The sequence below is a fragment of the Neovison vison genome, chromosome 3 (assembly GCF_020171115.1).
Source record: "Neovison vison isolate M4711 chromosome 3, ASM_NN_V1, whole genome shotgun sequence".
Classification (NCBI taxonomy): Eukaryota; Metazoa; Chordata; class Mammalia; order Carnivora; family Mustelidae; genus Neogale; species Neogale vison.
The window spans coordinates 198,519,823-198,534,579 of NC_058093.1; the positions used below are offsets into that span (position 1 = coordinate 198,519,823).

The window sequence follows — 14,757 nt, forward strand, 5'->3', positions numbered from 1 at the left end:
GGCCTCAATAGCCTGTGCTGGTTCTGCCCACACTTCAGGGATGAGCCCCTTGATTTCAACCATCGGGGGTAAATTCTACTTCCTGCCAGGACGTTCCCGCGGGTGGTGGACAGAGGGCAGTGAAGCCGAGGCCAGAGTCAAGGCCGTGCTCTTACCTCCTGCTCCGAGAGGCCATCGATGATCTCAGACACCTCGTGCTCGCTGCGGGCGGCCGACATGGAGAGCCCGCTGCCCCGCTGGCCCACCCTGCTGGAGACCAAAGGGACACACTCAGGACCGGCCCCTTGGCAGCCGGGACTCCAGCAGGCACCACAGCACAGACCAAACCCACAACTTCCCCATAAGCAGAGTGTAGGCGGCAGGGAGGAAGGTGTAAAGGGGCCAGGCCTCTCATACCCACAGGGACCGCCCCAGGCTGTGGGGTCCAGGGGACAGCGCCGAGCCCCCGGCCTGACCCTGGAAGGGGCAGGGGCTCCATCCCGTCTTCTCTCCTAAGATGCCCCCCAAAGCTCAGCCCCACCTCTTCAGGACCTGTGCCTCAGTTTCCTCCCTGTAACAGGGGGGCCATATGCCCCCCTCCCGGCTGCCAGGGTTGGGAGGGGGCACTCAGTGAGAGCGTCCAGGGAAGAATGGAAGCGCCAGCATCACTGCTCGTCGGCCGGCGCCCTATCCACACAGCAGCACAACCGCAGCTACGCATCCCCAGGCGCCTACTGTGCACCGGGCACACCTACCCCGGGTCTCACACAGCCTCCGAGACCGCCACGGGAGACCAGCGCCCCGATGTGGCTTCCAAGCCAGCAGGAGGCCCTCTCGCCTCCGACCCACACCCAGGATCTCCGGCGGCCTTCAGGGACCACACGGGCCGTGTCACCGAACGGAGCTCCCGTGGCGGGTGGGAAAGAGAGCTCGCTCCACCGAAACAGGTCTGAGTTTCAAAGGAGCATGAAGGCCATGCAGGCCCCGAGCGAGTCACGCGAGGACCTCACGCGGCCCCGGGTAGCCGGCGGGAGACCCGGCTGCGCTCTCCGTGTCCCGGCAGCCATGGCTCTTCTGCGGTCTCGGGCCCTCGGGGCGGCAGTGGTGGGCGGGGTGGGGGGGGCAGAGGTCAGGCCCCGGCCCCCGGCTCACCTCTGCATGCGCTCCTGCAGCTCCCGCTGCTTGCGGATCTCGGGGAACTGCTTCTCGTAGTACTCGCGCACCTTGCTCTCCTTGGCCCGCCGCCGGGGATTGCTCTCGATGCGCTCCACCTTCCTCTCCCAGGCCTCCATGAGCTGGTCATAGCGCTGGCAGAACTTCTGTTCCTGGGGGAGCACGGCACAGGGAGCATCGATCAGCGGGTCATTCCCCCACCCGGACGCCAGGCCCCGTGCTCCCCAAGCCGCGCTCCCAGCCCGCTCTGGACAGACGCACACGAGGTCACACAGGCAGGTGCCGATGCCGTCACACGCGGTGACACACGCGGTGACACACGCGGTGACACAGAGACCTGGGCGGACCCGGGTCCCAAGAAAACCCGCAGGCTTCCTCAAGGGCCTGGCTGCCTCGTTCCCTGGGAGATGGGCCACGTGCCAGGCCTCGCTCTAGAAATGTCTCATCCGGGGCAAGAACCACCAGCCGCACAACCAAGTCCAAATCCCATTAACATCCAGCAACATTTAAAATCCAGACCCTGGTACCGCCAGACACATTTTCTTGGGCACCACAGCTACGTGCGGGAAGGGCGGTACCGCCAGACACATTTTCTTGGGCACCACAGCTACGTGCGGGAAGGGCGACCATCCAGAGTGGACAGCACACACACACACACACAGAGCATTTCCACCATGGAAGGAAGTTATGTTAGACGGCAAGGCTCTGGGGTGTCTGTCAGCTTGGCGACAGCCCCATAGAAAGCATCCCCTTCCTGAAAGCTTCCTCACTCCCTGGCCTCAGGCTCCGCCATGCTCCCAGACGCAGAGAGTCTAGGTTAAGTCCCGAGGAGCCTCTGCCACCTCTCCTGGACAAGGAAGTCTCCCTCTACGTCTAACCACAGTGCCACCTGCTGTTTTCCCCCCACCCAGCCGGGAACGTAGCTGCCTGGCTTCCACATCTCCAAGGTGACCTGGACCTTGAGCAGGTGGGGAGCAAAAAGCCGCCCATAAGACCCCAATCTCCCGTCTCTAACAGCTGTGCGGGACAGATGGCACGGTCTGGGAGTCTCGCTTGAATGCCCTCCCGATGCTTCAGCACAATCAGAAAACCCCTCTCTCGTCCTCGTGATCAGACACCCCTCCCCATCCTGCATTTCAGCCTGACTAAGGCAACCTATGACCTTGGTCTTCAGCAAACCCAGCAGGGCAGCCATCCCTAAGGGGAGGTCAGGCCAGCTTTGACAGGGAGCAGAACTTGACCCCCAGCTCTCCGGGGCTCCACATGTATGTGGGCTGCTCTAAGAACCTGCTAGAGATCGGGACGCAGTTCCAGTAGCAGACAAGAGCCACACAGTTCACAGCTCTGTGGTGTAGACAGCTCCCCACTGGGCACAGGGACAGGGACAAGGGACAGCCAAGCTGTCACCATCACAGCACGGGACCCATCCTACCCCCACACAGCCCCTGCCGGAGGGGTTGCAGTCTGATGGACAAGAGCAAGAAAATGTGTCAGAGGCGAGGATGGGGACAAAAGTTCACAAAACCAGCAAAGAAAAATAAGTTGCTGGAGAAGACACAGGACCCGTGTCTACTGCACTGGGCACCTGGGGACATCTCGTTGGAGGACAAAGCCTTCCCCAGGGAGCAGGACCACTCAGCAGGGCTTCCCTGACGTGGACCCACTGACCAGGGGAGGAAGCAAATCCCCCCCCCCACGCTCACCCTCGAGACACGAGGGCAGAGCTAAGCCCATGTGTGGGTGCTGGGAGCAAGCGTCTGCAGAGGGCAAGGAGCAGGGCCTCTGTGCGGTCCACCTTTGGAACTGATGACGTCCTTACCTCTTGGTGCCCGCAGCCAGGGATCACCCTCACCAGCCCCGTCCCCGCCCCCGACACTGGCTGAACGTTCCTGAGCCCCACACCAGGCACGAAGCGGAGTGCTTCCTGCGGGCAGACCCACCCAGACCCCGCCCGGGCCACGAATACCACCCCTGTCATCCAGGTGGGACTCAGAGCCCGGCAGGTCAGCCCCCTGCCGCGCATCACTTGGTGCAGGAGCGGGGGCCAGGATCCTGGCAGCCGCGGCCGGCAGGGACTGACGACGTCTGATGCAGCTGCTTGCCCCTTGCGGCTGGCACTGTTGGGTGTCATACCCGGGAGTCCACGGCTGAACCCAAGGTCACGAAGCGTCACTGCTGTGTCTCTCCCGAGCAATGCTATGGTTTCAGTTCTTGCATTCAGGCCTTTGACTGACTGAGCTGGCGTCTGCGTCAGCTCCGGGAGGTGGAGGTCCAGGCGCACTCTGGGCATGTGGGGACCTGCCATCCCAGCGCCGTTTGCTCAGGAGACCAGGCTTTCTCTCTGAGTGGATTCAGATCAGGCCTCTCGTGAAAGACCCCGGCCACAGGTGTGAGGGCTTATTCCGGGCTCCTCCCGTCTGTCCCACAGGGCTCCCGGTTGGTCCTTAAACCACCAGCACGCTGCTTTCGTTGCTGTGACTTTGTGAGCCATTCTGAGTCCGACACACACGGCTGTTCTCTTTCCATCCCATAGTGACCGCGGGCCCACTGCATGCCCGGTGTCACCCCGAGCATGCCATGTGCTGCCTCTCCCTCAGTGACCCCGTGAGGTGGGTGGAAATCCCTCACCGAACAGAGGAGGGACCCGAGGGCTGAAGTCGAATGACCTGCCCCAGATGCCCAGCAAGGCCGAGATTTGGAACCCTCCTGCCCTGCTGGGCGCGGCGTGGGAGGTGAGGGGAGACGGGGCTCCCTCAACACTGGGGAAGGCGGTCTCAGACCAAGGGATGGGGGTAAGGAGGCTGGTGTCAGAGAAGGGCAGCAGGAGCCAGCTGGCCAGGGGAGACGGCCTCTGCGGTCACCTCCTGACCCGCAGGGCGGGCACGACCGCCAGCAGCAACCATGCAGGCCTCCGCCGGACAGGGCTCGCAGAACCTGCAGAAAGCTCCCCGCATGGGCCATCCTGAGCCCCGGGGCTCCCGGCCTCCCCTGCCGCGTGTTCATGAGGGAGGACGGTGACAGGCGGCAACTCTGCCCGCCCCCGGCCTACCCAGCGCTCAGGCTGCAGAAGCAAGTCAGGATGCTGGGGCGGGTCTGGGAAAAGCCCCAGCACGGAAAGCAGGGAAACTCGGGGGGTGCGGGGGATGGCAGAGAGTGAGCAAATCTTCTGCGGGCTCTGAAAGCGTGTAAATGACAGGGCAGGTGGGGACAAGCCCGGGAACGCGGAAAGACGGACTATGTTGAGAACAAGCCAGTGCCCACGGCGGTGGGCTGAAGGGTGACCCCCAATCCGTAGATTATTGGACCTTATTTGACCAAGCGCCCAAGATGAGGTTGTCCTGGATTAGGAGGAGCTCTGAGCTATGCAGTCACGTGCCACGTGAGGGCAGAGATGGGAAGACGGCCCTGTGCACACAGAGGCTGACACCAGAGTGACACAGCCATGGCACAGGGATGCCGGGGCCCCAGGGACTGGGAGAGGCAGCTGAGATCTACCCTACAGCCTCTGGTGGGAGCACTCTTGCCCACACCTTGACTTTGGACCTCAGGAGCCATCAGAGAATTCATTTCTGTTGTCTTCAGCGGCTTGGCTCAGGAAACACGGACCCCATCCTCTGTGCTGGGCCTTCCCCCCTGGCTGACTCTCCCTGCAAGTCCCCCACGGCTGTCACACGCACCCCCTTCACCATGCATTGCTCTCAACCCTCCCGCAGCAAGCACGTATCTCAAACTCCCTGCCCCCAGCCCCATTTCGAAGAGGAGAAGCAAGGCCAGGGGTGAAACAGCCCTCCCCAGATCACACTCCGCAGGCCGTGAACCTGAGCCCCTGTCTCCCAGCACAGCCTTACCTCCCCCCTCACCCCCAAGTCTGGCTTCCCAGGGGGCTGGGCTCAGCTTCCCAGGGAAGGGCAGGGTAACCCAGGAGGTTCATGTTCGTGTCCCTTTGGGGGCAAAGCCTTGGCTCCCTTGGCAAAGCAGGAGGGCGGGCAGTGTGGACAGCTGACCTGTGGTCCCTGGAACCTCTAAGGCATGGGATCCCCAGTTTGAGTGGGGCCTGGCACACGGTAGGGGGAGGCCATACAGATCTGAGGTCGGGGGGCGGCATTTGGACCAAGACCCTCCCCATCCTTACTGAAAATAATGCATCAGGGGCTCTGGGCTCATTACAAAAGAACAAGAAGGAGATCATTCCAAATGCCCTCCCACTACAGCTTCGCGAAGCACCTCTCTTAAGATGGGCTCAGCCTGGCCTCAGAGATACCCCGAATTTCTTATTAGTCTGCGGTTCCTCTATCTTTAAATAAGCCCACATTCCCTCCACCCTCTCAAGGGACCCCTAAGTGACTACACGGATCCTTCTAAAGTGCACCTTAGAGTTTCTTCCTCCTGCCCAAAATGAACCTCATCCCCAGACAGGGCCACGGGGGACATGAATGTGGCCAAGGCTGGAAGATCGCAGGGAACGGCTGCTCGCTCCTCGGTGTGGCGATGACAGCACTTCCTGCCCTCTCAGGAGATGGGTGCAGGGCCATCAGGGAGAAGGGTCCGAGTGCCTGCACCTACTTCCTACCAGTTCGACGACAGCAATGTTCATACTTGCACAGGAACACACACACACACACGCACACACACGCACACGCACACACCCTCAGCAGAGAAGTATTAGCTGTGACCGATTCGACACAGTGGGAATATAGGTGTTTACTATATTCTCTTAAATTTCCTGTTGGACTGAATATTCTCATAACAAGGACCTCATATTGTTTACTGAGAACACACTTAATAAATTAAGAGTCCCACAGCATTTGAAATAAAAGCTGAATGCTCCATCCCGGTTGGAGGCAAGTGTGTCTAAAGTGATTGTGATCTGGCTCCCATCCCATTCACGTTAACTGCGACCCCCAACTCAGGCATGGCACCCCAGACTTGCCTACTACAGTCTATGCTGTCCTACCCAAGCTAGTTCCAACTACAGGGCTTTTGCACTTGCTGTGCCCTCTGCCTGGTACTCCAGATTTCCACACAGCTGGTCCTTCCTTGTCATTCCCACTTCTGTACTGAGTTCACCACCCAGGACATGCAGGGTGTCCCTCCACAGAGCACTGCTCACTGTGTCTCCTCTGCTCAGCCACTGTACCAGGCTCACAGCAGATCCTGGCTGTATATTGAGCTCAATGAGTAAGATGTGATGCCTGCTTTCAAGATCCTCATCCACTCCACCTCTGGTCACCATCCAGTCAATCCAGGAGTCTGAGGAAGTTGAGAAAGGAAAGGCAAGAAGCCCACCACTTCTCACCCCATGGACCTCTGGTGTCCAAGTACCACCCGCCAGCTTCCCAGTCACCCAGTGTCTGTGCCAGAAGTGTCTCCTCTCTTCTGGGACCCAAGTGAGGCCTGGGGCCAGAGCAGGGTGGGTTCAGAGGGACCAGGCCTTCAAATGGTCCAATCAGAACTTTGGGGAGGTGGTCCGAGGACGGACAGCCCTCCCTCTGGCTCTAGGAGACTCAGATCTGCCGTAGGAATTCAGGTCCCACAGAGAAACCGGCCTGTCAATGTGCTGACATACAGAGTTCAAAAAAAAACTGCCTAGAAAGGAAGGTAAAACAGGATCAAACCACTCCTGAATTCCACCTGAAGGACCTTTCCAGCTACAAATTCCTGTACTGCGTCAGCTCATCTGAGCCAGCCCTTCCCTCACGGCGGAGTCTAATGAATGACTTCCCCTCCCTCGCTGGGCCCTCCCCAGCCTCCCAGTGAATCAGCCACCCTGACCCCCAGCTGCACGTGTTCCCTCACACACTCTCTCTCCATCTTGGGCCCGTTTCCCAGATGAGAGCCCAGAGCACATGGCCTGACGCAGGAGTCGTACCCCGGCCTCATGACCCAGCCGCTGCCGCTGGAGCCAGCGAGGGGCCTCCCTGGATGCGAGGAAACCTCATCTCTTGAGGGAGCTCCCACAGCCGCTGCCAGCACATAGCCCACCCCAGCCTTGCCTCTTGCAACAAACCTCTCTCTTCTGGCCTGGAAAGCCCACGGGTACTCTGACAAGCAACCAGCCTCCCAGGCCAACATTCCGCTCTCTCTCCCTTTCCAGGCTGGAAAAGGAGCGGCAGAATTCCAGGCCCCGGGCATCCTGGGGCAGCTGAGCCCCGAGCCCTGGCCTCTCAGAAGCAGCTGCTACCCCTTCCCATTTGCCCTGCTGACCCTGGCCTTTCTTCGCGGCCTGGACACGCAGCAGAGACAGCTGCAGGCCAGGAGGTCCCGTGGGCACGGCCTGAATCGGCCCGGACGGCCTGGACTCCCCAGGAAGCCTGGCCCAGGGGAGAGGCCGGGGGGGCTCCAGTGATGGCTTACCCATTGTTTCCGAGCGTGGTTCCTCCTCTTGAAGTATAAGATGAGCTTCTTCCGCATCGCCTGGTTTCTAAGCGGGAGGAAAAGAGCACACGGGGCAGGTCAGTAACACAGGGTTTCAGACAGCCTGTCCTTCACTGAGCTGCTTCCTGACAGCAAGACCTAAGCTGACCCCTGCATTGGCTCTCAAGGAGCTAAGAGATGCCTATAGCTCCCCAGAGGGAGCCATGAACGGCCAATGTGTGTCCCTCCTCTCCCCCACTGAGGGGCCCCCACCCATATCCAGACTAACTGAGCACAGTGTGCAAAAGAGGGGCTCCCAGAGGGGGAAGGTGTCGGTGCTTCCCGCCCTCCCCAAGCTGCCGTCCACACGTGCCCAGGAGCCCTTCTGGAAAACCAACCGCAGAGAAACATCCACAGGCTAAGACCAGGAACGTGGGCCAGACAAACCAAGACCCTGAGCACAGTGGCCACCCAGAGACAGGTGTCTGCAGGCCGGCTCCAACCAAGCTGCACACAATGGCCTCCAGGCTCCTCAGACCTATGCCAGGCAGAGGTCCCTTAAGTAGGGCAGCATGGGTGGGTAGCAGCTAGCGAGGCAGGACCCCTCAGGTCTCCTTTCCCTCAGCCCCTCCCCACGGCCTCCACACACTAGTGAGTGTTACAGTCGATACCTGGGTGGGCCTGGGGGCGTCAGGCAGGCCTCAGAAGCCTAGGGACACCCAGGAGTTACTCAACCCGGCCCAGGGGTGCAGTGGCACCCAGCATCTCTGGGGAGGGGTGCTCCGACTTCCTCATGGTCTCAGTGGTATCCAAACCCCACAAGAAGCTAAAAAAACCATACCCCAACCAGCCTCTCGGAGCTTCCAAGGGCCACCTATGACCCTAACCTTGGGAGGTGGTGGGAGTCCAGGCCCTGATGGACAGGCAAAGCTCCCCCTGCACACGCCTCAAGGGGGCTAAAATAGTTGGAAAAAAACCGACACAGGCACCCCATGGACGGTCATTCTCTTCAGCCTCCTGGCCCCCGCAGACAGACACCACCACCTTGGAAGGCCCCACTGCCAGGCCCAGCTGTCCTTAGGTCTGCCACCACACCGCTATTCCCGGTGAACAAGCGTCTCCTGACTCCCAGTGACCTCCAGCAGGAGATCGGCATCCTCACTACATGGTCTCAAGTCCAAGGACACTAACAGCCCAGCACGGTCCCTCTTAATTAGGAGGAAAAGGCCACAGCAAAAGTGTGGGCAGCATCCCCTCACTGGAGCCTCCCACGGACCCCAGCAGGGTTTAAGCCTTGTCCACTCTCTGACTCCTGACAAGGATACACCACGCCATTTCCAGGATTGGTAGGGAGGGGATCCTTGCCTCCCAGGGTCATCCTGGCCTCAAGTTAGCCGGGGCCTCCCCACCGACATCAGCCTCCCCTGCCCTGTTCCCACCAGGGTGTGCACTGGGGTCCTCAGTCACATAGGCTGAGACGAGAACACTTTGTTCCATGACGAGGTGTTTCAGCAACTTCAGAGGGCCTCCCGGCCTTAACACCCCCATCTGAAAAGGGGGCACAGTGACATCATGTGCTCATGTCTTCGGTTATTTAGCTGCTGACTACTGAGCACCTAATTGCAGGCACTCTTCTAGGCTCTGGGGACACAGCCTTGAGCAGAGTTCCCGGCCCTCGCAGAGGTGATGCTTGGAGGGGACCCAACAGACAATCAGCAAGGTCATCCAGACAATCCCGGATTCAGAGACTCAAACAGGGTGGTGGGCTAATGCCTGGGCAGGAGGGGGTGGGTGTAGCTATTTTAGATGCAGTGGTGCAGAAAGTCTTAGAGGGCCCCGCACACGATCCGGATCAGCAGAAGGACCCAGTGGTGGAGAGAAGCGCAGGAAAGGGCGCTCCAGGCAGAGGACTGCAAGTTCAAAGGCCCGGGGGTCGGAACCCTCCGAGTCCTTGAAGGACACACAGAAGGCCCGCGTGGCTGGAGAGCAGCGGGCAAGAGCAGGGGGGCAGGAGGGAGGAGAGGCTCGAGGCTGGCAGGGCTGGCTGCACGGGGCCTTGGTCTGGGCAGAGCGAGGGGTCTGGGCTTTTTAAAAGGATGGATGGAGCTGAGGAGGCGGAGAAGCAAGAACAGCCCAGGGCAGTGACCCTGGGAGCTCCGAGCTCTGGGCTCCTCACGGGCTTCTCCAACAAGAAAGCCATTTCTCTCTGGAGGGGTGGTGGATCCCAGAGCTGGGGCAGGAATACACGAGGAGAGCCCAGAGCATCTTTAAGGAAAGAGGGGCTACAAAGAAGATAAATAAATAAATGAATAAATAAATAAAAGATCAGAGGGATGCAAGACCTAGCCTGAGCAGGAGGACTGCCGGAGCCAGGAGGATCCGCATACCAAAAGGCGGCCGACGGGGCGTGGGACTGTGAGCCAAAGACCAGAAGAAACATCCACCAGTCTGCGTGGATAGAAATCAATGACTGAGTTGAAAAACAAGGAAAAAAGAGCAAATGTGCCTTACAGAATTCCAATTAATAAGCGTACCCTGAAGGTGGGGGATGGAAGACCCCACAGGAACACCCTGGCCCGAGCTGCTGCAGGGATTCCCACGTGGGAACCACATAAGACTCGGCCACACGTGGAGGAAAAACAGGACACGTGCGTCGCGTCGACGTCCCTTCCCCCAAATGGTCACTAGGCGTTTGCGACTCGTGGCCACAAGTTCCGTGATGGTGCCCCTGCAGGGGACCCAGGCCGGATCCGTGACGCTCTCCCAAAGCCCGGAGCACAGCAGGGCAAGACAGCCCTCGGAGCGGGGGGGCGGCTCCTCTCCTCTGTGGGGCTCTTCCCCCACATCCACGTCCAGCCCCTTCGTGAGAAAGCACCCAGCAAACCCAAACCGAGGGACAGTCTGCCAAACCCCTGACCGCAACTGTTCAAAAGGGTCAGGAACATCGAGGGAAGACGGGGACAAAGTGCAAATTGGGAATCGGCCATCAGACCCCGGACCAGAAAACAGATCTAAGTGGAAAAACTAGAAAAATCCACAGAAAGTCTCTGGGTTGGCACAGAGCACTGTCCCACGGTCACTCAGTTCTGAGGAGAGCAGCCTCACTTCTGTAAAATGATCCTGTTAGGGGACCCTGGGTAGAGGATGTACAGGAAATTCTCTGTATTATCTGTATTATGGCCACTCTTCTGTAAATCCGGCTTAAAAAAAAAGATTTTATTTATTTATTTGGTCAGAAGAGAGAGCATGAGCAGAGGGAGGGATAGAGGGAGAGAGAGAATCTCAAGCAGACTCTGCACTGGGCAGGGAGCCCGACACGGGGTTCGATCTCATGACCCTGAGACCATGACCTAAGCGGAAATCAAGAGCCGGATGCTTAACCGACTGAGCCCCCCAGGTGCCCCTAAATCTAGCTATTTTTAAATAAATTTAAAAAACCGAAACAGGGTCATGACCTGTGTTGAAATGCCATGGTGAGACCAAATACAGCGACTTTAGAACGTGCGGGGGGCTCCATGATGCTGGGAGTCCCAAACCTCCCCCGTTCCTCGGAAAACAAGCCGATTTGGAAACCGGGTCTTCACAGAGGTCATCGAGCTAGCACGCAGTCTTGAGGAGGGCGTCCTTATATAAAGGTGAAGCGTGGACGTGGAGGGGGACACACAGGCAGGATGACAGGAGGAGACCGCAGAGTGCCTACAAGCCCAGGGACACCCGGGAAGTCAGCCAAAAGCAGAAGCTGGGAAAGGCTTGGAAGCCTCCTTCCCCGGAGAGACCAGGGCCCCGGCTCCCCTTCAGGCCCGACGGCTGGCCTCCAGGGCTGGGACAGGCTAAGCCGCTGTGGTCTCCAGCCGCTCGCTTTGGGGTAAACTGACCCAGCGGACCCTGCGACAGCCGCGGCGAGGGCACAGTCTCACGGGGTCCCCGGGACTCCCGCAGTCCCCGCCAGGCAGCAGGATCCCTGGAGGATCCGACTTTCCTTCCAAAGCAAGCAGTGCGCCTGGTGCCCAGAGGCAGCCACGGACTGCCAAAGAGGACAAATGTCGAGTCGGCAGGTTGCAAATGGGCACAGTCCACCCGGCGGAGCCGGCCCGTGAGAGCGCCGTGTTTGGACGGCCGTGCTTTCTAAAAAGTCTGAAGTCGCTGCCAGTATTGAAAACCAGAAGCTGTTGCATAAAAAGCTGCACGTAAAGCTTCTCTGAAAAGATCAGGCAGTCTGGCACAGCCCCTCACGGCCACAGGCTGGGGACTGAGGCCCGACCACCGCTTTACAAGGACGATGAGCTCACCATTCGCCACAGTTCCCCCCCACCGCCCCACTCCCTACTACCTCCTGCCAGCCCTTCCCCACCCTACCTTTCCCTCTCGGCCCCGCGGGCATGCATCTGGTCGCAATCCCCTACACATCTGGCTTAGGGGGTCCACTTGTTCAACATTCTTCTGGCCAACATTCTTGGAGTGTTTATTTTGTCCCAAGAAATGTTTTGGTATCGGAGATGCAAATAGCTTACAGCAGACAAATCTTTTCTGCTGTGATCTTTTTTCTGGCAAAAACGGAACACAGTCTCTAATAAGAGGGCTCTAGAAGGGCTGGCAAACCGGCAGCATGATAAGCTTGCCAATAGAGGCATTTATAGGGGATCCAGAGGAAAGCTCTCATCTCCGGGAGAAGTCAGAGTTTATAAAACCACAACCTGTGAGGAAACCCAAGCCTCGTCATCTGGTGCTGGACCTGGGAGAAGACGCAAAAACGAGGAGGGAGCGATAAGGGGCTGGAGACTGTGGACGTCCAGGGAGAGTCTGGCCAGGCCCTGGGACCTACAGGGTTCGAAAACAGGAAGAAAACAGGGCAATCAGGGGAGGTTTCCTGGAAGAAGAGGGCTTCGAGCTGAGGCTCAAGAGAAGCAGAGCAATAGGCGGGCAGAGGGAAATGAGAGCACAGAGTTCCAGGGGAAAGAGGGGGATGGTGGATTTAGAGGAGAGGCTTTCAGGGAGACCCGGACCGCCAACGGCTGGGGAAGAGTAAGATGGAGGAAACCTGCCTGAGCGCGGCCCTGAGCACCTCGAGAAGAGCCTGTCCAAGCTGATGGTCTGCAACCTGCTTATGGACTAACCAAGTGACTTGCCCAGGGTCACCAGGCTAGCAAGGGCCAGGCCCAGACTGGAGAGAGGTAACAGAGTGGGTGGGCAGATCCGGTTGGCCTAGGGGTTTGGCTGGTTGCCCCTAGTGAGGTTCCTTAACATCTCTGAACCTCGAGAGCAAGACCACAAAAACCTGCCACAGCAACCTGGGTCCCCGGGGGCCCTTTCCACCTGCGCAGCTCCAGGGCTGACAGCTCCAGTGAGACAACCCCCAAGGAGGCAGGAGGAAGGAAGACATCGGACATCAAGACAAGAAAAGCAGGGGACAGAGAGAACCCCGGGAACCAGCAGGCTTCCAGGCCCCGGGAAGGTAAGAGGAGCAAGGCCAGTGCCCGGGTTGGGACACAGAGGGGGCGTAGCAGGGAAAGGGTCAGCCACGGCAGAGCACACAGGAGCGGTGTCTGTCCCCGGCCACCAACCCCAGATCCATTCAGGGAACGGCAGGTCCCACACCAGTCCCTCCGCGGAGTGCCCGTTTAGTCCACCTGGGGTTGCCCTGGCCCCTTCCCCTGCTCCCCAGAGCCTGAGACGTGGGGCTGAGATCCCGGGCAGCCGCCCCCACACCTACCCACGACGCAGGTGGCAGAGGGAGAGCAGCAGAGGTGGGTACAGGTGACTTGGACACGTCTGAAATTGCCAGCGCAGCAGGAAGTCAAGCGTGAAATTAACTTTACCGGTGCAGCCGCAGCACACGCACACGGGGACATTCAAGTGACAGGGCAAGGTCCCTCGGGAGGGGATAACCTCCCACCTGGCCCAGTGATGGGAGCAGGAGGGAGGGGGACAGAATGGGCTGCGGGGGGACAGGGCCCCGCCACCCAGTCCGATCTCTCACTGTCCTTACCAAGCTGTCACCGGGTCACAGTGTCAGGCCCCATCCGCTCCTGGGTCTCCAGGGCCCACGATAGGGCCGAGCACACATCAAGGGCTCAGTGGATGTTTGTTGGATGAACAAAGGACAAGAACGCATGGACAAGAGAGCGAGAAGAAGAGAAACCACAGACTGCTTCCCATGTGCCTGACACTGAACTTGGCACGTCAGAGACAGTTAACTCGTGAAATCCTCAGCAACCGTCAGAGCCAGGAACTACTCTTATTCCTGCCTGACAGATGAGGAAACCGAGGCACGGAGAGTAAGTGGCTAGCCACAGGGCCAGATGCTCACGCCCTCACTAGCCCCCAACACCGGCATCCACCTCGGGTTTCACTGTCCCCACAGCTGTCCCGGCCCCTGACCTTTTCAGCCACGGGACTTCCCTTCCACACCACACCCCTGACCGCTCGCAAAGCCCCGGGGCCTGCCGCTGCTTGCCTGGATGGCTACGGCCACCTCCACCGAGGTCTCTCAACCGCTAGTCCTTTCTCTCCGCAGCCACCAGAGTGAGCTTTGAAAGCAAAAACTCAACACCTCACTTCCCGGCGTATACCTTATCAGGGCTCCCTTCACACATAAATAATATGACCCAAACTCTTCCTCAGCCCTGGGTGATCTGCCTGGCACCTTCCCTCCCTCACCTACCAGGGGCCATGCTGGCCTTCTCTGTGATCTCACCAGCTCAGTCCAGCCCCAGGGCCTTTGCACTGCCTGTGGCACTTGCCAGGGTGGCCCACACACCCAGCTGCCGCTCAGCCCCCAAGAGCCCCCCACGCTGTCAGGTCCAGCCCTGATCTCTTGGCTGAAGCCACCCTCCTTTTCTCTCCTGCCACATCTGCCACTGCATAGGATTCTCTTTTTTTTAATGAGAGAGAGAGAGACAGTGCAAGCTGGGGGGTTGCGGGGGGGGGGTGGGGCGGAGAGGAAGAAAGAGAATCTTAAGCAGGCTCCAACCCCGGCACAGAGCCTGACTCAATCTCATGACCCTGCGATCACAACCAGGCACCCCTGCAACACATTCTTTAAAGTGAACGACCGCACTGATTTATGGATGACCGCATTGAGATAAAAAATACAGAGCTCGTTGGGCTTTTCGTGGGAAACTAGGAACGAGATCAAAATTCTAAGGATAGATCAGTTCAAATAATTTGCTTACAGATAGATACATTTTTCTAACATAGAATTCACCACTTACGTAAGATCCCTTAAAATTATTCATCTCTACGTTTTAAACT

General features: G+C 59.0%; 1 protein-coding gene across 9 annotated transcripts in view; it reads right to left on the reverse strand.

Annotated features, from left to right (window-relative positions):
- The window catches only part of NCOR2 (nuclear receptor corepressor 2), a 207,698-nt gene that overhangs the window by 90,959 nt on the left and 101,982 nt on the right, over positions 1–14,757 (reverse strand). For all 9 annotated transcript variants that reach the window (XM_044243522.1, XM_044243527.1, XM_044243526.1 and 6 more), the window contains exons 10-12: positions 7,507–7,573; positions 1,132–1,304; positions 156–249 (exon numbers count right to left, since the gene is read on the reverse strand). In XM_044243522.1, the coding sequence (XP_044099457.1) occupies positions 156–249; positions 1,132–1,304; positions 7,507–7,573 (334 nt within the window). The remainder of the gene's footprint in view (positions 1–155; positions 250–1,131; positions 1,305–7,506; positions 7,574–14,757) is intronic.